Source organism: Apteryx mantelli, chromosome 25 (assembly GCF_036417845.1).
Source record: "Apteryx mantelli isolate bAptMan1 chromosome 25, bAptMan1.hap1, whole genome shotgun sequence".
In the NCBI taxonomy this organism is placed as follows: Eukaryota; Metazoa; Chordata; class Aves; order Apterygiformes; family Apterygidae; genus Apteryx; species Apteryx mantelli.
Genome location: NC_090002.1, coordinates 8,131,140 through 8,151,409, shown reverse-complemented (window position 1 = coordinate 8,151,409; position 20,270 = coordinate 8,131,140). Strand labels below are relative to the sequence as shown.

The 20,270-nt window shown below is 62.2% G+C and overlaps 1 protein-coding gene across 1 annotated transcript; it reads right to left on the bottom strand.

Moving 5' to 3' along the window:
* Positions 1–13,361: 13,361 nt before the first annotated feature.
* On the bottom strand, positions 13,362–20,245 carry OPTC (opticin). Its single transcript, XM_067310640.1, is given in 7 exon segments — positions 13,362–13,740; positions 14,052–14,147; positions 14,358–14,560; positions 14,940–15,134; positions 16,257–16,386; positions 16,596–16,913; positions 20,220–20,245. Coding segments are annotated over 6 exon segments (1,020 nt in total). The 5' UTR covers positions 16,821–16,913; positions 20,220–20,245; the 3' UTR covers positions 13,362–13,569.
* Positions 20,246–20,270: the final 25 nt, after the last annotated feature.

The window sequence follows — 20,270 nt, the reverse complement described above, 5'->3', positions numbered from 1 at the left end:
CTGCTCTTAACCCATCCTGTTCCTTTCCCCTTCCCTGGGCTAAAAAGCCAAAAGAGGCGCATCATTTTTTTTAGATTACCGGGGGGGGGGGCACTGCGGAAAAGTCACATCGTTTGGATCAGTTTTTAAGCATGCGAGTCACCAGGGCTGTGCGGAGTTGATGAGAAACGTATAATGTTCGGTCAAAGAGGAATTTATGGCGGCGTGACTAATGGGAGGAATAACGAGAGTGTTTGGGATGAATCATTTAGCGGAAGCGGGACCAAGGGCATTGTCCATGGGAGGAACCTGGGAGGAATCGCGATTTTGGGAAGAACCCGCTGATTGCAAAAGCCGGTTGACGTCGGAGATAGACAGGCAGGTACAGGCGCCCCGGTCCGTGCCAGCCTCTCCGGCAGTATCGTGGCGTGCCGGCACGCTGGCACTGCTCCCGCGGGACAGTTTTCCTTCTGATTTCTTCCCTCTTGCTCAGATTTACTGAACTTCTAGGTGCTGGGTTGATGTTTTCCCAGGGAGTGCACACGCTGCAGGACAGGGACCGTCACTCCCCGGCTGCATCCAGAGCCCTTACCCTGGGCAAACCTTAATTTTTTGGGGGCCTCTTGTTCCCACTGCGGCTTTCCGGGCAGCGCTCGGAGGCGCGCTGGCGGGAGGCAGCGATACCTGCCCGGCGTCCCTGCGGATCTGCTGCCGGCGCTGCCAGGCAGGAGGGGACAGGGCGGCTCCCACCTGCCCCCCTGCCCCATCGGGGAGCAATTAGATACGCAGGTATTTGCACAAAGCTGTTTTCTGTGCGTCCCCCCCGGGCGCTGCACGGCCGTGCCGCTCGCCCCTCCGGCCCCGGCCCGCTCCGAGCAACGCCTGCATCCGCTCCTGCTTAAAACGCACTCCTTAAACGTGCTGGTTTGTTCCCAAAAGCAGGGACACGGGGGAAAGACGGCGCTCAGTTTTGCTGGGCCTTTCTTTTTTTTTTTTTTTAATTTCCTCTCTCTTTCCGTATGGAAAGTTTTGCTTCAGCTCGCCCTTGTGACTGGAAAAAGCGCCAGGTCCTCGCAGCAGAACAAGGGGGTTGTTTCTTCTTGCTTTTTTTATTCCCGGGTTCTTAGGGAAGCGTTTGCATCGGGAAGCTGCCGGGGGAACGCGGTCTCTGGGGAAACCCATGGCAGCAAACAGGGGCTGAGGAACGCGGAGGACGGAGTTTTGGTGGGGTTTCAGGCACGCGTGTCTGGGGGGGCCGTGGGAATGGCAGCCGGGGAGAGGAGACCCTGGGAGAGGAACACGAAACACCCTCAAGCGGGCTGAAACGCGGCCGTGGGGACGGTTTGGGAAAGGTGAGGGACCACAATATTTTTGCTTCCCCAAAACTAGCATCAGGACCAAATTTCTGTGCTTTTGACGTCAAACTGCAAAGCGACCGAGGGGCATCCAGGAGAGGGCGAAGGCGGATCCGGCACGTCCTCCTGGGAGGATCCCCAGCCCCTCCGCGGGGCCGCGGCGCTGCCCCCGGCACGGTGCATCCTGCGGCGCCGGGCTCCTCCGAGCCCCCGCGGTGCAGACGCAGGAGCCATCGCGCCCTGCCCGGCACCGGCCACGTGCGGACTGGCCTGGCTCTGGATGCACCGCGGTGCAGAGCACGGCAGTGAGTTTTTCCAGCTAGGAGGAAGCAAGGCAGCCGGCTGCAATTATCAGATCTGACGGCAATCGCTGCAGAGCGCCAGGAGGACGCGTGGCTGAGCCCGCCGGGGCTCCACTCGCCGAACCGGCCTTGCCGTGATTGCAGGTTTCTGCTGGAAAGCCCGTTACTAGGCTCTCAAAGCTCATACACCGCGCTCCCGGCTTGGAGTCCTTTTGGACCTTAAAGAAGGAAGCTTGGAGCACGTTCGGCCCCCGAAGGAGTTTGCAAACAACCCAGCCACATTCTCCAAATCCTTCCCAGCTCCACAGAGGCACTTGAATACATGAGATTTGTGAGCAGATATAGTAAAGGGAAAAACAGGTTGGATTTTGGCCGCTCACCGACACAGTCACCGTTTTAAGTCGAGTTTAGTCCTTAGCGCGACTGCCAGAGGGAATCCGACACCGTTCAGAGGTTCAGAGAGCAACCTCCATCCCCATCTCCCCGGCGTTTCCAAATCCAAACACTCCTTGGGCGCCCCAGGTCTGCAAGGGCAAGAGGGGCATATTCCCAGGCGGTGCAAGGGTGCTTAGCGAGAAAATAAAGAATACAGTGCTGGCAGCCTAACGTTTTGCAATAGCCGTGCCGGCTCTCTGCAAGCGCGTGGAGGAAAGCCAGGTCTGCCGGAGGCAGAGGTCTGCCGGGGGCTACTAGAGAAAAGGACAGTTTTTCTGTGTTGCCTTTTCACGCTGTCTGCCGTGCCGGAGTTATTCTGCTGGCTAAACCTTATTTCTCTATATTTGCGCTCAGGCTACTCTAAAGCACTGCTGTGCTCCTCTCCACCCTCGGAGAGCTCGTTTTAGAACTGTTAACGTGGTGAGAAAAATCACATTTGAGCTCATTCCACCCAAAGGGAGGAAAAGCAATAGGAAACTCCGGTTTCTGTCCACAACACGCTTGCTCTTACCTGCAACAATTTTTGTTTTTTTTTTTTTAAAGTGGAAGCCGATCTTAGGGCAAAGCGCCCACGGTGAACCCTTGCAGGGAGCCGGCGTGCCCGCGGGCGGCCGAACATCGCGGTGCAACGCGCCTGGCGCCGTTCTGCAACCGGGTGGACAAGCCGTGCCCCGTGGGACGCTAGGTCCCGCTGCAGTCAGGAGGGGCCGGCGGCGATTATCGGGATGCAGAAAGTGCCGTTTTTCGTTGCTAACCGAGCTCCCCTCGGCCGTATCCCGTCTGGAAGCAAACTCCCTGTTGCAAAGTGCTCAAGCTCCACCGACGGACATTTATTCACCTGCCGTTTTCCTCTGAGATGCAGCACAGAGCCGTTCTGGACAGCAAGTGAAGGATACTTTAATCTCCTGCAAAAATTGCCGGAGGCATCCAGCTAGGCAGGGAGTTATTACTCGGAGAAGGGTTTTGACCGAGACGCAGCAGCTGTGGCCTTTCTCCTGCGGGAAGCGACAAACTCCTTGAACGGCCATGAGACTCCCGGCCCTGGGAGCAAACACCTTCTCCCTGGGAAAGTTAAAACCTGGAACAAAATCATTCATTTGATTAATATTTAGGGGGTGGAGGAGAGTGCAAAGGCTATGGAGTTGTCAGCTCAATAAACAGAATAAATCTCCCGTTTGCATGTTTTGTTCCATGGTGCATATTGACGAGTTTTCCCAACTGCCCCAGCAAGTGGAGAACGTTGCTCCCGGCTGCAGTCTGGCTCCAAAGGAAAATTCCTGGGCTGCCAACGCTCTCCGCGTGCCGAGGCCGTGCAGCAGCCGTGCCGGAGGCCTGTGCAGCCCGGGAGCTCCCACACGGATTCGCGATGGACATGGCCCTATCTGAGGGTCCATCCCCTATTTCCCTGATGGGAGATGCCTGCAGGGGCCGGATCAGCAAGGTATCGCGACCTTCCAGCGATCCGGCCACGACGCATTGCACGGCCGGACGGGGGAGACGGCTGCACCGGACCAGCCCCATCCGCTCCCTGACGGAGGTCAGGAAAAGATGCCACAGATGTAGGATACATAAAAGAAAGAAACAGCACAGAAAGGAGGTGTCCTGCCCCCACTCAGGGGCTCTTAATAGCCCTTAATATTTGGTGACTGCAGATGAAGTGATTTCCATACCGGGGAGGAACTGCTGATATTAACCATCCTGGAGCAGGATGAAAAGCCATCTTAAGGAAAAAGAAAAAAAACATCAGTTGAAAATCCAAATCCCAAGCTGGAATGAGTTAATTGCAGTGTGTTGCTGAGATCCTCCCTAACCGTTTCAGGAGGATTGCAGCCTCCTTTCAGAGGAAGATTCTGCAATAAATTTACTTACATTTGAAAATGAAAAGTAATTTGGAGCTGAGAAATGGATTAGGTCTGCTGAGAAAGTGTTCAAATGGGGTCTTTAGGCAATTTGAAAAGCTATCCTTTCCCCCCCCCCATCCACGCTGAAATAGAAATCTGTCAAAACTGATGCTTTCCTATAAACACCCTGGGTTTCAATAAACCTCCATTTCTGAGCAAAAACATTTAGTCTAAAAATTACTAACCCGTTTCGCCTGGGACTGGTTGAAATCCCCCAGCACGTGGTTAGACATTGCCTCCAAATCACAAACAATTTGCTCTTAATTCTGGAAAAGAGAAAATCAAATGCTAAAGACAGGAGTAACAGGGGCAAGCGATTCCCTTGGAGTTGCTTCAGCCCCGCCACAACGTGGTGCCTGCTGCTCTCACTTGCCAGAGCCGCTGCTGAACACATTATGTGTATTTTATATATATGTGTATATAAATACACACATATATATATGTCATGTATTTGCGAAGCCACGGAGGTACTGACACCAGGCTCGGGCGAGCTTTCCGGGGATGAGGCTGGAGTGAAGCTTCCCAGCAGCCGGCACGGTGCCAAGCGGCATTTGCAGTCGGAGGGGATAAGCAGCAGCCGTGGGAGGGGAGCATCGCTCCGGCTCCTGCGGGAAACCTCCGCCGAGAGCGTGTCTCCTGCGAGCGGCGTGCCCGCTCCCGCGGCCGCCCCATCCCTCCCGCTGCCGCTGCTCCGCTGGGGGGTTATTTAGGGAACAGTTCTGTAGTTTTTCACTTGAAAAGCATTTGGCATCACTTAATATCCCCAGTGCGGAGGGGATGCTCTCATCCACGGCCGTGAAACCTGGTCAAAACAAAGCGGAGAGCCGCAGCGGCTGAGCCACAGATCAATGGGGCCAGAATTAAATATCGATTTTTTTTTTTCCCTTTTCTTTTCCGGGCAGCGACTTTAATGGAATTGGCATTCCCCTCCCTCCCGGCCCTTGAAACGCTCGCTGTCTCCAAGACATTTCAGCAGGACGGATGGGGGCAGGAATTTCCCCTGCCTGATAGTCTCAGCCTTTAAATTCCCTTCAAGCTTTGGCTTCAGAGAAGGGCGAGCAGCTCCCCTGGCTCCGCGGAGGCAGCGTGCCGCGGGCGCGCGGTTTGCACGCATTTCGAAGGACCCAATAACTAGTGTTTTAAAGCCGCTTTTCCAGCCGGGGCACACGAAGCTTCACCCCGGCCAGAAGCGCGGCGCTGTGCCGACTCCAAGCCCCAGGATGGCAAACGGAGGCAAGAAACCGGCTCCCCCCGCGCAGCCCCGGCGAGGACGCCGCGGCCGAAGCTGATCGAAGCAGATGAATATCATCACCGTATTAGCAGCCTTGCACTCTCCCTGCTGTTTGTCACCCTAATGGGGATTATTATACTTATTACAGTCCCCGCTGCCAATGCTTATTGATCCCGACACTGCAGTGTTTTTAATCAGGCAGCTGAAACGTGCTATTACCGGTGCCAAAGGGTCAGCGCCGCGCGAGCACGGAGCAACAGCAAGGACAGGGATAAAACCCCGGCGGAAAAGAGCACCGGTGCAGACAGGGAGCCGGCCGGTGTCGCGGCGCGGCCCCGCGTCCGCATCCCACCACCAAGCCCTCTCCGGTGAGCAGCCTCCGAAGGACCGGTTAAGAGCAAAGGATGCTCGCGAGGGCGTTCAAAGCCGGGGAGCCCCCGGGAGATTGATGCTGGCACACGCGCGCGCACACGCGCACCTCCGCCTTCGAGCCGCAGTTTGCCTCTCTCCCCCCAAACCCGGTGAGTCACCGCGAGGCTCTTATGCAATGGTGGGAAAAGGCTTTAATTGCAGAGATAATGCCATGGGAATGACACATGCCAGCACCGAGAGCTGCGGCGTTCGATTAGAAATTACCCACATACATATTTATAGAACATGCCTCTGATTCAAGCCTTTCCAGCACCGAGGTGTGCAGCCCACCGACCGCCCTTTCCAATGTTTTCTCTCTTCGGAGCAAAGCAGCCCCCTCCCAGCAGCGTGCACGCGGCGCCACTCTTTCATGGAAACCACCTGATCTCGCCTTAAAGTAGCGCTGCGAGCAAATGCAAAATAGATTTAAAACACAAGTAAATAGAGATGGAGAAGGTGCTGCAGCAATACATCTCCGGCCCTTCCCGCGCTCCCACTGCTGGTGCTCACTAGCAATACAGCCCGCGCGGGGCCGGCTGCATCGATCCGCTCAGCAGTCATTAATTTGGAAGCACAACCGTTGATTTTTGCGCATGTCCTCTTGCACGTTTTAGCAGCGGAGCCACGTGAGCTGCTGGCAGCTCCGGGCCGCTCGCGGCAGCCTGCCGCAGAAGGGCAAACGCAGCCCCGCGAGGCTCTGCCGCCCCCGGGACCTGCCAAGCCTAATCAGCCACTTAGCCAAGCCGCCTAACGACCCGCGGGAGACCAGCAGGTCCCTCGACCTGGCCTTCTCCGCTCGCTTATCTAATGGACGTCCCTCCGCAGCCCTGTCCGTCTGTCTGCCCCTGGCCACCAGCGCAGAGGACGCGGGGGTCCCCTCAGCGCCCCGTCTTCGGGCAAGAGCCCGGTCCAGGGCCGACTCCGCAGGCTTGGGCGCGGGTCCGGCAGAGACCTCGGAGCCCTTTTAGTTCCCGATTCTCCCTTCGCTAGCTCGAGGGCAGAGCAGGGCAACTTTGGGGACGGAGCTGGAGGAACGCCCGGCTGAAACGCCCGCCCGAGCCCAAACCAGCCCTGAGCGCCGGCGCCAGCCGGTTTGTTTGCACGCGCCCCGTATCCTTGCAGCCGAGCTCGCCGCCCCAGCACTGGGCTTCCTGCCCCCCCCGTGCCAGCGGAGGCTCCGGGAGGCAGCGGGTCCCCTGTCCTCACCCAGGGACCGGCCGGCGCTGCCCACGGAGGCACTCGGGATGCAGAGCTCGTCGCTTCCCTCGCCAGGGTCGTTTTTCTCCCCGCTCGGCTGGCCCGCACGGCCGTTCATCACCCGTACGGGGTTTGCGCCAGGCAGCCCTGTCCGCGCTGCGGAAGGACGGCGCAAGAATGGAGACGAGCAGCGAGCGTGTGAGCGGCGGCGGCAAGCGAGAGCAATCCGTTTGCGATGTGCATCGATTCCTAATGCGCCCGGCAGCCTGCCCGGCTCTTCGGCAGGCGTTCGGAGACGATGCTTAGAGAAGCTGTCCACGGCCCACTGCAGCAAGAGCCTCGACCGCCGCGGCGAGGGCGGCAGCGGGGCCGCCTCGGCCTCGTGCCACCCCCTGCGGGACAGGCATGCCACCCGCATCCCCGGGAGAGCTGGGGGTGAAAGCGGGTCTCCTGCCCCACAGTCCGCACTCCCTCCGTGGCACGTTCGCTGGCAAAGCCGGTTCTTCCCAAAGGAAGGGGGCAAGGCGTCCTGGGAAGCAGCAAGGCAAAGCACCCAAATCCCTGCGCCATCCCAGCCCGCCTGCATCCTCGGGGTGCCGGGATCCAGCACCCTGGTCCCGTGACCTGCTGGCCCTTCTGCCCCCACTGCCATGTGGATCCACCCCGGCAGAAACCCCGGCACAGGTCGGGCGGCACCTATGAGCCTGGGAAAGGCAGCCAAAGGGCGGCTCCGGAGCCAGGGTGGGATGGCAGCAGGCTCCACCGCCTCTCCGCGCGGCAGCCGCCTCCGGAGGCAGGGCCGGGCCGGCCGCAGCGGGAGCCCTGCCGCGCTGCACAGCCGCGGCTGCTCTTACGCCGAGAGGCGAGGGAAAGCAAAGCCTCCACATCCAGCTGCAAGCACCAGGGGAGTGACAGGTAGGCAGAAGTAATTACTCAAATTGGAATTTGGGGTAATTATGTTCTGCCTTCCTGCAATTTGCCCGGTGGGGAAGCCTTTTTGCAACCCCCCCCCACCCCCCGATCAAACAGATTTATCGTCGGCTGAACACCCGGTCCCTCCCTGCAATCTTCCAACTCAAACACATATTTCTCTGATCATAAATTAGCAATACTTGCACTCGCTCGCTCAAAGCTTTTTCTCTCTTCCCCCTCTCCAGGTTTTCCACATCCTACAGAAACGGAAGATCCAGGCTCCGGCTGGTTATTTTAAAAGGCGGCGATCAATCAGGGCTGCGGAGCGGGGCGCGCGGGGGCTCGCGGCTCTCCGCCCCCGCCGGGGTGGCCGGCACGCCAACGCGCCGGCTGCTGCCTCGCCGCGCTCCCCCCCGGGGCCGCTTTGCTCCGAGGGCAACATGTGGCAGCTTCTTTTTGGACCCGATTCACACGGGAAAGAGCTTGGGATCACCTGGAAAACCCAAAGCCGGGGGCGGGGAACGAGTCCCCTGCAAGGCGAGACCTGCGGTGCCCTGAGGCTGCGGTGCCGGGCTGGAGGGGATCCGCTGTGGCCGGGTGACCCCGCGGACCGCGATGCTTGTGCAAGGCGCTGCATGAATGCTGAACCGGGAGCTGGGCCTCGTCCCAGGCAACCGGCAGCCTCGGAAAAGCCTGGCTCGCGCAGCAGCGGAAGAGCAATACTCACAGGCGTTTTTCTCCATTTCATCATTTCTCCCCGGTCAGACGGTTTGGCACGCTCGGCCGGCGGATGGGCGACGGCGCGGGAACAAGGCCTGACCTTGGAAACGACGCTGGAGAAAATCTTCCCTCTGCAGCAGCAGGGCGGGAGGGTTAGCGGGGAGGAGACCCCAGGGTGCCCCTAGGCTGGGGGCAGCAGAGAGGTGGGGATGCCCCATTTCGGGGGGGGGCACCAAGCAGCCTTCACGCCCCCTGCAAGGAGAGGCAGGGATATTAGCACTGCTGGCCGCGGTGGGGATGCTGCTCACAGGCCGTAGGCTCGAGCATCCTCGTCTTGCAGCCTCCCCCCGCCGAGGTGCTCGGTGCGGTGCAGCACCATTCCCTGCCCCATCGTCCCGAGCCTCCCCGCAGCCCCCTGCCTGAAACCAGGCCCTTCCGAGCGCTTCGCTCCCTGCGGGAATTGGGTCAACCCGTGCCGGCCCCGCTGCTGGCAGCCACGTGCCTCCCGTCGCGGAGCCTTTCCCGAGCATCAGGGCTCCCGTTGACAAGACCTCGCGCTACGCTGCTAAGAATAGCCATGTCTTGGTCGCAGCTCCCGTCCTCAAGCTGCTCGTCGTGACACAGCGATGAGCCGTCTCGCTCCGGAGGAGCAGCACCGGGAAAGCCCCGGCTCGCTGCTGAGTACGGGCAGGCCCCCAGCAAGGCTGCGGCCGAGACCTGCGGCTGCAGCCGGCTGCAAGGAGCAGAACGGTTTTTCACAGATTAATTATTTCACAGAGAATTCCCGAGCCGCGTTTCATCCTCAGAGCCCTTGCAGCTCCGACCTAACGAATCCCAGCACTCTGGCACTGGCATCCTTCAAAAAACAAGGACAGATCTGGAAACCGAGGTGCTGAGAACCAGCACAGCTCACCCCAGGTGGCCAGTATTAATTCGCCTTGTTATTAGTATTAGGGCCATGTAACCTGTAGGAGCCCAAGGGATCCATCAGGATTGCTCCATGTGGTGCAAATACAGGTGGAAAACGAGTCGCTGGGATGAGTGCGGGACTGCCTGGCTCCCGGCGACCCCCTCCAGCAGCTGCAGACCTCCAGTGGGACACGGCTAACCGGGGCAAGGTCCTGCCCCGACACCGGGTGATGGGCGTTTGCCGACGGCTTTGGAGGGGCCGCGTTCGGGCTGCGCGAGCGCTCCAGCCGTTAGCTGCACAAACAGCCGCCCTGAACGATCGCACGCTAAGCGCAAATCGGTGCCTTGAGCCAACAGCCAGTTAAGTGCTATAAATAAAGCTGTTATCATCCGTGCCTCGCTCGCTGAGCGAGCTGGGCCACGGCGCTTCCTCCCCAGCAGCGTTTAAGGGTGATTTCTAGCCCGGAGAAGGCCAGGAGCTTGTCAGCATCCACAGTCCAGCGGCCTTCTTTGCATCCTGCCATTGATTTTGCATTTGGCCAGCGGATCCCCTGGGCGCGGGCCAGGGCCAGGGCTGCCACGGCAGGGCCACCAGGAGCTGGGTCAGCACAGACACGGCCGGACGAGGGAGACCTCTGTTATCCGGTCGCTCTCCGTGGCTTCATTCCAGCTGGGCTGGGTCACCGGAGGGCCAAAATGCTCCCTCTGTGGCTCTGATCCCCATTTCGCATCTGACCCCAGCACCACCACCCTGCATCCGGCCCGGCCCCCGTTAACCCTTGCAATGACCTGTGCAGCCGTGGCAGAGGAGCAGGAAAAGGATGGAGAGGACAGCTATGTCCCCAGGTGCTGGCCACAGGGTTGGTGGCCAAGGGTTCCCCCCTCCCGGCCAGGCTGGGAGCACCCTCGGTGCCCCGCTGGCTTGCTGGGTGAGCTGAGTCCCTGCAAGGATGCCACACTGTCCCCTCTCCTGTACCGAGCCAGGGGCAGGGGGCTCCCCAGGGCACAGAGAGGGGCAGCCAGATCCCCTGTCCCTTCCCAGTCCCAACCCCTGGATAACAGGGAGGAGCAGCCACCCTGGAGAAGGGAAAGGGCTGCTTTTCTCCGCGGCTCGAAGACGCTCCGGTCCCTGCTTCGGTGCCTGGTGGCGACGCACGGCCGGGCTGGGAGGCGGCAGGATGGAGGAGGAGGGGGCCCATATGGAGACGCTTCTCCCAGAGAGTGGCAAGATGCTGAGCTGGCGTGAGATTGGGAGCTCGCTGCGACGTCGGCTGTTAGAGCCAAGCAATCAATATGTGAAAATCCAGCCCAGGCGAGGAAGGTGACCTTGAGCAGCAGAGAGAGCGAGACAGAGAGAGGAGGAGAGCTGCAGGAATTACACGGGGAGGTGGTTTACGGGTGAGGGAGGAGGGCTGGAAGGAAGGAGAGGGACGAGCAGGGTGCCAGCGCTCGGCCCGGCCGCCGCAGAGCCCGCTGCGTGCGGGGGAGAGGGCAGCCCGCCAACGCCGCCGGAGGGGGCGAGGGCAGGGGGGGCTCAGTACCTCGGGTTCACGCGTTGCTCCGCGTCCACCCTGCGCCGGCGAGGCTGCAGCTCCCAGCGCGAGCGCCCTGCGAAAGCAAAGCGGTCTGGCAGCACCTGCCTGCCTCACCCAGCCCCGGCGCCCGCGCTGGTGTCCTGCTTATTTTAACCGCCTCCTTTGGAGCCCCGGGGCTCCGGCTGTTGCTTAAGCGCTCCCGGGGTGGCAGCAATGCTTTGCCTTTGCACAAGCGTGGCGTGCGGCTCGGGCTGTGCCCATGGCAGGCTGCGGAGGAAACCCGCCTGTCTCAGCAGAGATACGCGGCTCCTCACATGCCTAGTGCATGGGACAGGCTGTGCAGCCCTACGCAGCCTCTGCCACAGCAGCGGCTCGGAGCCAGGACCGGCCCCGGGCCAGGCGGTGACCCTGCTCCGCGGCACCAGCTGGGCAGAGCCTGGATGTCACCGACGGAGAGGAGTCAGGACCCGCCAGCTGCCCCACTGCAGCCGGGAGGACGCGGGGCTGCAGGCAGAGAGGGCGAAGGAGGGGGCGGCCGGGGCTCGGACACGCTGCAGGGGAACAGCGCTGTCCCCAGGGAGCAGGGATTCCCAGAGGAGAGAGGGGGACAAGCACAGCTCAGGCATCCCTGAACCAAACCCTTCTCTCCCCCCTGCAGCTCCTTTTAATCCCTCTCCGCAAGCAGGGAGCACCTGCGCGAGGGCTTCCCCCGACACCTGGGCTGGGTGCTCCCCAGCACCGCGGCGGTGCGTGGGCATGCCCACGAGCCTCCCGCGCCTTCCCCGGAAGGATCAACCGACCACGGCGGGGAGATAAACAGCAGAGCCGGAGTTTGCAGTCCGGAGCCAGGGTCAGGCCTTTCCAAATACTCCGTCTTGCCATCTAGTGGGATGAAGGCGAAAGACCGGGACTCACAGTTCAGAGAAGTCGGCTGACTCCATGCCGCTGGAGGCGAGCCTGACTGACGACTATATTTCATCCTACAGGAGCAGATGAGATCACTGGGGCTAAAGGACCGTGCTTAGACGTCAGGAGGATGGATGGTGAAGAAGGAGAGAGAAAGGCAGAGATACAGGAATAGACAGACAGGGAACAGGTAGATACAGCTGTTTCAAGGATGGCATGACAACAAGGCTAATAAATCCTGGCATTTTAGAGCCTGAAAGGAAAAGCTGAAACAGGTCTAAATTGCTTTTACTGTTCACCTAGGACCCTGACTTTTGGGTGAACATAGCCAGTGTCTGAGTAGCCCTGCTCTGGGCTTTGCCTGAAAAAGAAAGGCAAGGGAAGCGAGCCCCATCCCAGCCTCGCACGTTGTTCGCAAGCACAAAAATTTCCTCCTCGGTCTGCTCAGCCAAAGGGTGCATGTCCCACCGTGGGGTCCCATGTGGCAGAGCGCCTTGCATGCACACCAGCTCACGGCGTGCCCGTGCCCGTGCCCGGCCCGCGAACCAGGCAAGCTTGCAGGAGCGAGCGCCCAGCGGCGTTTGCAGCGTGCCCGTATATGAAAAGCTGGATCTTCTTGCAAGGTTTTCTCAAGCTGCCTTTGCCTCCCGGAGCCTGGAGGATGTGGGCTGAGCTCAGTGGTTTCAGTTCAGTATTTTGGATTCTCCAAGGATGTGTCATCTCTCTCACGGTATGCATGTTTATTGCATGTGTATAAAAATATAGAAGATGAATACATTATATTTAAAATATCCCACCACTGGGCAGCTTTTTCAGATCTTGAAAGCTGGGATGATATGAGATATTTTAACTGCCTCAGAATGGAAAGCGGCTCTTTCTGCTGGCTCCGGGGACGTTTGGCTCACAGCTCCCAACGCTGCTGGCAGACTTTCCCTGCAGCTGAAAGAGACCCAAACCGCAGGGGATCTGCAGCTCAGGGGAGCAGAAGCCCTCTGGGCAGAGCTCACGGCCGAGATCTTGGGTTGCCACAATCATGGTGTGTCGGGACCGCTGTCCATCCCAGTCTGGAGCGGAGTGCAGGGCTCCAAGTTCGGATCAGGTCTTGGCCCAGGGCAGGGGATGGGGACTGCAGCACGTGACGGGGGAACTCCTGTTCCCCTGCGTTGGGATCTCATATTACATCCTCTTTTGAGGACTGTGGCAGTACGTGCAGATGTCCCAGCTGTGGCCCCAGCTCACATCTGGATGTCAAGCACTCTCTGGAGCAACAGAAACCCCGCTAATGTGGCTGGGGACGGCAGAGGGGACAGCCCCATCGTGCAGATCAAACCTCATGTGGCCAAAGCGTCACCTCTCTGGAGCACTGCAGCTCCTGGTCCTTGTCCAGGAAATCCCAAATGCAGACACAGTTGGGTCTTACCAAGGCTCCCGGGGGGACCGAGGCCTGGAACAAGTGGGGATACGGGGAAGTCCCTGTCCTTGCTAACCCAGGGCCATTTACAGAGCAGCTGCTGGGGCTGGACGAGGGCTTTCTGCGGCTCCTGCTGTTTAGAACAGGAGACTGCATGAATTTTTAAATTCTTGGGTTTATTAGAGTTGCCCACACCCTGTGAATTTCTCATCCCGGCTCCGTTTGCCCCAGCACCGCAGTCCCCCACACGCTGAGGCTCAGCTCCCCGCGCCTGCCTACTCCGGGCTGAAGGCAGCTGGCTCAATCCTGCATCTTCAGCGGGGTCGGCAGGGACGGAGGAGCTGGGGATGGAGGCGCGGGAGCCCTCAGTGGAAGCAGCCCGTGGGCAGGCGCGGCAGGCAGAAGTAGGCGTCGGGGAAGAGGCTGAGGTTGATGGGGTTGCCATCCAGGCGGATGTCCTCCAGGGCCCGGCGGATGTGGCTGTGGTCTCGGCTGTTGCAGAACGTGTCCTCGTGCATGGTGTGGATGTTGTTGTTCTGGCCAAGGAGGCAAAATCAGCTTCAAAGGGTCGGGGAGAAGGAGGAAGAGGAGGAGGAGGAGGAGGAGAAGGGGTTGCACGCTGACCCCCATCCCTGCGCTCTGCAAGACTCAAATACAGGCCCTGGGTTTATGCGCTCTGGGAGGGCAATGGGGGGGAAAATAGGGGGGAAAAAAGGCCAGGAGGACTGAGAGGGGCTGATATATTTGGGAGAGCCTGAGTTTGATTAGAGGGAGGGTTGTTTTAGAGGAAGCTGAAGCAGCTGGAGAGGCGCAGGGGGCTCGATGCGTCTCCGCACACCGCACTCACCTGGAGGTGCAGGGAGCGCAGGCTCTGGGGCAGGGGCACCGGGATATAATCCAGCTTGTTGTCGGACAGATGGAGGAACTGCAGCTGCGTCAGGTCCTGCAGGGACGCAGACAAACGTCCCATCTCAGGGAGACCCTAACCTCCCTGCTCCCCCTCTGCACCATCCCGGTTACCCACTGGTATGGCAGGTTTGGGCTAAAAGCAGCCAGGATTCATCCACTGGCCTCTCCTTTGTGTAACAGGAGGCTAAGCCGGGGTTGAGGGTGCCTGGCACAGCTTGGCACCCGCCGGCACCCTGGCACCCACCTGGAAGGCTTCGGGTCTGACGCCGGCGCTGGGGATCCTGTTGAGGCGGGCGTCCAGCCGGACGATGCTGAGGGGCAGCTCGGGCAGCGCTGTCAGCTTGTTCCTGAGCAGGATGAGCTCCTGCAGGCTCGGGAGGAGGTGGAAAGCGTCCGGGTCCACCCAGGAGATGGAGTTGCTCGTCAGGTCTATGCGCTTCAGCTTCTCTGGAGGGAGCGAGAGAGGGAGGGGGTGACCAGGGATGCACCCGCCCCCCCCGTAACCACTCATGTCCCCCGTGCACAGCACGAAGCCGGACGCCTCGGCCGAACGACGGCAGCCCCGAGAAACCCTGCGCGCGGAGAGAGGCAGGAGCACAGCACAAGCCTTGCTCGGCACGTCTGGGGCATCCCGGCCCCGGGAGCGGAGCGAAACCCGCGGTTGCAATGAGGACGGGGGGGGGGGGGGGGTTACGGCACGGAGAGGTGCCCTGCACCTGCCCTGGGGGGCGACAGGGGCAGGTCGGATCTGGGCATGGTGCAAAGCGGGCGCTGGGCACCGAGCCCCGCGCCCCGGGAGGGCGCCCCGTCCCTCGCCTGGACGTACTCAGCCCCGCGAAGTCGCCGGCTCGGATGCGGCCGATGCGGTTGAAGCGGGCGTAGAGGTAGGCGGTGTGCGGCGGCAGGGGCGGGATGCGCTCCAGGCCGGCGTCGTCGCAGTACGCGGAGGTGCCGAGGCAGAGGCAGCGCGGGCAGCTGGGTGGCCCTGGGGGCAGCGGCAGAGGCAGGCGCTAGCGCGGCACTCGCCCACCTCCTGCGGCTCCATCCCCAGGCCACCGATGTCCCCACCACCCTCGTACTCGTGCAACTCCCCGTGCTCCCGGCCAGCTTTTTGGAGCTGTGAGAGCCGTCCAGCCCCAGCCTGGGTGCTGAGCTCCCGGACCGCGCTGTCCCAGGAGGCTCTTTTTTTGGGGAGCATCACAGCGTGCTGGGAAATGAGGCCAGGACCCTCAGCCCTCGCCACACCGGTCGTGTCGCCGCTACACGAGGTCCTCAGAGCCCAGAGCCGTCACAGCTCCATCGGTGAAACACCCCGGCAGCATCTCATCAAGGGCCGGGCCAGAAACCACCAGCCAAAAGAGCTGCTAATAGATGAATCTGCCCAGGGCCAAAAAACTCCCACGGGAGAGGGGAGATGCAGCACTGCCAAGCGCAGCAGCGCTACCCCCGGGGCTCGCGCACCCCCCCCCCCAATGGGTTTTTTCCCCGCAGAAGGCAACGGAACAAAAGAAAAGAGTTTTGCATCGAGCGAAACATCTGACTCGGCAGCGTGCGTGGCAGGACCGGCCCCGCAAGCCGGAGCAGGACCGGCGGGACGTGAGACCGCTGGTGGGGACGAAGCTGCGTCCCCCGCGCTCCCGCGCCGCTCCCAGCGCCCGCGAGGCTCCGCATCCATTAGTGGGGGAGTTCAAAGCAGAAAGGCAACAATTTCCCTTTGCCTCCTACTTAATTTGTCCCAGTCCAGTGTGACAGAAAATGAATAAAGATATTTATCCCTCGCTACGGGATTTTAATTGTCACTAATCTAATTGCTACTCTGTCCGACTGTCGCAATGTCTCTGCTCATTAAAATGTTGCTGCTTTGCTGGGGTTTGCTGGCGCTCTTGTTTCCCAGAAACGTCTTGCTCCAGCCCCCCTGCCTGCCGTTTGGCAAGGAGCCCCCGCGGCCCAGCTCCGCCGCTGCCCAGGCAGAGCAAACACCCGGCGAAAGGCTTCGCTCCCTTTCCTCCAGGGCGCTCGGGCTCCCTCCGTGTCACCCAGAGACATTGGGTGGCACCTGGGAACAAATTGCCCCTTTCTGGTGGGTCTGAGCCCAGGACCGGGGGCCTCACTCACCCCCCCGCAGTGATGGGCTCCAGCAGACCTGGGTGGCCAGACCCAGCAGTGGCAGCAGTGGTGGACGGAGGCTGCGGCTTTGGTGTTTCAGCCGTGGTGCCCAGGTTTGGGAGATCTTCCTGGGCCTTGGTGGGGGGAGCCAGAGTCCCAACCTCCATCTGCAAGTAAAACCTGGGCATGAGGGCTGGGCTGCCTAGGGAAAGCTTTCCTAAGCTTGGAAAGGGGGCAAGAGGCAGGCCCAGGTCTCCAGCCGTGGCCATGCAGAAGTCCCTTTCACATCGTGGGCAAGGCACCTGCCTCCCTCTCTCGGGATGCACCACGGAAAGACCTGCCCCGTGTGCCTGGTGCTCTCCCGCTTCCCTCTCACCTTCGGAGCAAGGTCACCATAGTCGTAAAGCTCCTCATAGTTGCTTAAGTCAACGATCTCGCCGTAGCTGTCCAACGTGAGGTCGTAGTTCTCCAGGTCCAGGTTTTCGTAGACGGCAAGATCAGCTTTGGGCTTCTCCGCCTTCCTCGTCTCCTCCTCAGCTGGGGCTGCCCAAGCCACTGCCAGAAGCAAGCTGGTGATGCCCAGCCTGGTCAAGCTCCCCATCCTGCGCCTGCACCAAAGAGGGGGATCGCTGTGGAGCAGGGCACTGCTGCTCGCCGCTCCGAGAGGGATGGGCACGCCAGGCAGGACGGGGCCCTAAAACAGCCACAAAATGGTGAAAACAAATGGGCACAAAGTGGGTCGGGGAAGGCAGCACCGGCATTGCCCCATCCCGTGGGGAGCTCAGTCCTTGGAGGCGAACGGGGTTGCAGTGCAGGGGAGACAGGCACTGTGCAGCCTGCCCTCCCCCGGCCCCGGGAGCATCACGCCTCTCTTTGCAGCCCATTTCACGCTCGGCAGCGGTCAGGGCACCGCTGCGGCCCCCGAGGCAGTGCGGTTCCCGCGGCACGTCGGCCGGGGGCCTCCGGATCCACCGCACTGCATGCCCACCGCTTGCCTCCCTGCCCCAGCCGGGGAAACCGGCCCATGAAACTGGCAGCCAAGTGGAAACGAACCCAGGAGTCAAACCCTTCCCCCCCCCCCCGACCCACAGCCCAGCAATGCTGTTTTTTCAGCCTCCTGCAGTTTGGGGCATCCTGGGCCAGCCAGCGCTGCTGGGGACTGGACCGGGCCACCGTGCTCCCGTTAGCCGGCCATGGCCACGCTGCCGGCGAGAGCCCACGGGCAGCAACGACGGATGCAGCTCTGCAGCCCGGGATCGCTCTCCGCCCAGGTGAGGCGCCGGCTGTGTGCAGCAGCCCCAAATCCGAACCCACCGAGGTCCCTTTCCGAGGGGAACTCGCTCCAACCTGCATGGACCCAGCCTGCCACCGTGCTGGGGATCGCAGAGCATCCCTTGTGCGCTGTCACCCGGCACCCCGAGCCCGCACCACCGCAGCATCGCCGGGCTGCACACGCGCGTGCACCGAGCGTGGTGGAGGAGGCCGGGCAGCCCCGCAGCCCGCCCCCGCTTCTCTCCCAAACGCAAAAATGCATTTGCAAATGCAAAAGCAACGGCCCAGCCCAGAGCCTTCGCTCCTTGAAGTGAAGACGCGGCTTCTCAACCTGGTGTTAGGAGTGTGGCGAAAGCCTTCGACCCCCCCCCCCCCCCCGCGTGCATCGCGCCCCACGACTCACCCCCGGGCAGCGCCAAAGCTCGGCTCGGTGCCGAGGGCGCAGAAGGAAGCAGGCACAGGCGGCCCCCGCTGCCCTGCTCCTCGGCGCGGGAAAGCCCCGCTGCAGCTCCCGGCGCGCCGGTCCGCAAGGGCTGCCGAGGTTTTAAGGCGCGAGAGGAGGGCAGGGCTGTGCAGAGGGGTCCGGCCCGGCCGGGCTGCCGCGGGGAGAGGCGGGATGCTGCCAGTCAGGCCGGCGGCACCCCGCTGTCCCCTGCCCCCAGCGGGGCCTTATGCTGCCCCCACGGCGAGCCAGCCCCCATGGCGGCTTTACTCTGAGAGCCTGGGGTTGTGTCTAGGGCTGCCAGGGATGGGACCTGGGGTGGGGTGGGGTGGGATGGGATGTGATGGAATGGGATGGGTTGGAATGGAATGGGATGGGAGGAGGGAGCAGGCCAGCGTGCTGCACTCCTGGTGTCCCCGTGGGTGGCAGGGGACACACAGCCCTGGGCAGAGGGGACAGGGCAGCTCCATCACCGCCCCAACCAGCCCAGACCCTGCCGAGCCCGGAGGGGTTTCTGGCTGCATCCGTCCCCGCAGACGCAGGAGCTGCAAAGCCACCATCGCTCAGCTGCGTTTCGGCGGGGGAGGTCGAGCCTCCCCCCTTGGCTTCGCGGGATGCAGCCAGCACCCTGTCCCTGGGGAGGGTGAGGGGACACCCGCCGCGGCTGGGGGCTCCCGCGGACCCCCAGCATCCAGCGGGCTCGCGAAATGCAGCTCCAGCTGAGCCGGAGCAGAGCCGGGATGGCTGCCCCCCCCCCTCGCCCCCTCCCACCGGGATCGAGCCGGCTCGCACCTCCGCTCTTTCCCAGGACGGGCAGGGTGGGAGCCGGGATGCCGCGGGCCAGCACGGGGGAGCCGCGTGCGCGCGCACACGGCCACCCACCGCCGCAAAAATGTTCTCCGCTGGCGCGCGCAAGCCGCAGCCCACGCGCTCGCCCACCGGCGACGGCGCGCCCATATGCCGGCGCTTGCCGGGCAGCCTGGGACGCCCGCGCCGCCCCCCTGCAAACCGGCGCGCTCCTCATCCGCGCACCCGCCGCCCCCGGCCCCCAGCCCACGGCGGACGCCGCGCTGCCCGGAAAAAGCCCCCGCGCCCCCCTGCCTGCGAGGCGGCCCCATCCCCGCTCAGCACGGAGCGGAGCCGAGGGCCGCTGCTAATCCCCGTTAAGCCCCTCATTAGCGAGCTCCGCGGCCAGCGTGAGGGAGGTGACGTGGCAGCCCTGGCGGGGGGGGGGGGGGGGGGTCCGCTCCCCAGAGGGGCAGGCAGCCTTTAAAATACACCTCTGCTGCACCGGAGAAAGAGCCGGCGTCCGTCCTCGCACCGGCTCCTTCCCCCCTCCCCGAGCGCAGCTGCACCTCGGTGCTAACACAAGCCATCGTCCCCTGCAGGGTCAGCGCAAACCTTGGCTGCGGGAGAGACCCCGGCTGCTGCATCGGGAAAGGGGTGGGGGGGTCAACAGCTACAAAGGGGCTTAATTTCAGCAGGGATTTATCATGTTGCAAACCGCCTTTGGGCACGTTCGGCAGCTCCCCGGCGGGCTCACAGCCGCCTCCTCGCCGCCGTGGGCATCGGCCCCCGACGTGCCGGGGAGCCCTTTGATGGGCTGTCGCACCCACCCTGCTCGTCAGCCCCCAGCACCGCTAACGAGGAGCTCCCAGCCTTCCCCTCGATCCCGCCGGCACACGCGGGGTTTCGCACGCCGCCAGCCCGGCTCCCGCTCCCAGAGCGGCGCGCGACTGCTGTTTGCGGAGGAAAGGAACGATTCCCCCCGTTTTTGCAGCGCTGAGCTCCTCTGGGGAGAGGGATGACTTGCCCGGGGAGGCAGCGAGCGAACGCACGCCCCGGGAGCGCGTGATTCATGCGCTGATCACAAAACACAGATTTTCTTCCACGGCGCAAAACATAAGGGGAGCCGGCTCTCCGTGCCTGCTCTGCACACATGCGCACACACACAACACCCGCGCCGCGAACGTGCACGCTCCCGTGAGCAGCGAGCCGCGCCGAAGCCCGTGCGTTCGCACCCGCGCCCACGCCCGCCCGCCCTCCCCGCTCGTGATTCACGCGGGGACGGCAAGAGCCGAGGAGCTTCGGAGGCTGCAGGAAGACGCGTTGCTGCCTACGCCCGCTCGGCTCGCGTGAAAACGCGCGTGCGCAGCCGCTGCCCGCGGCGGCCAGGCTCGCTTCCGCCGGCGAGGGAGAAGCCTTCCTCCCCGGCCGGCCACGGGCTGCAGCGTCCCCCGGGGCAGCGTCCCCCCCTATCCCGGCCTCAGCTCCCGGAAAAGTTACCCTCGAGGATGAGGAGGGGCTCTGGAGGAGCGCCGAAGGAAGGTGCCAAGA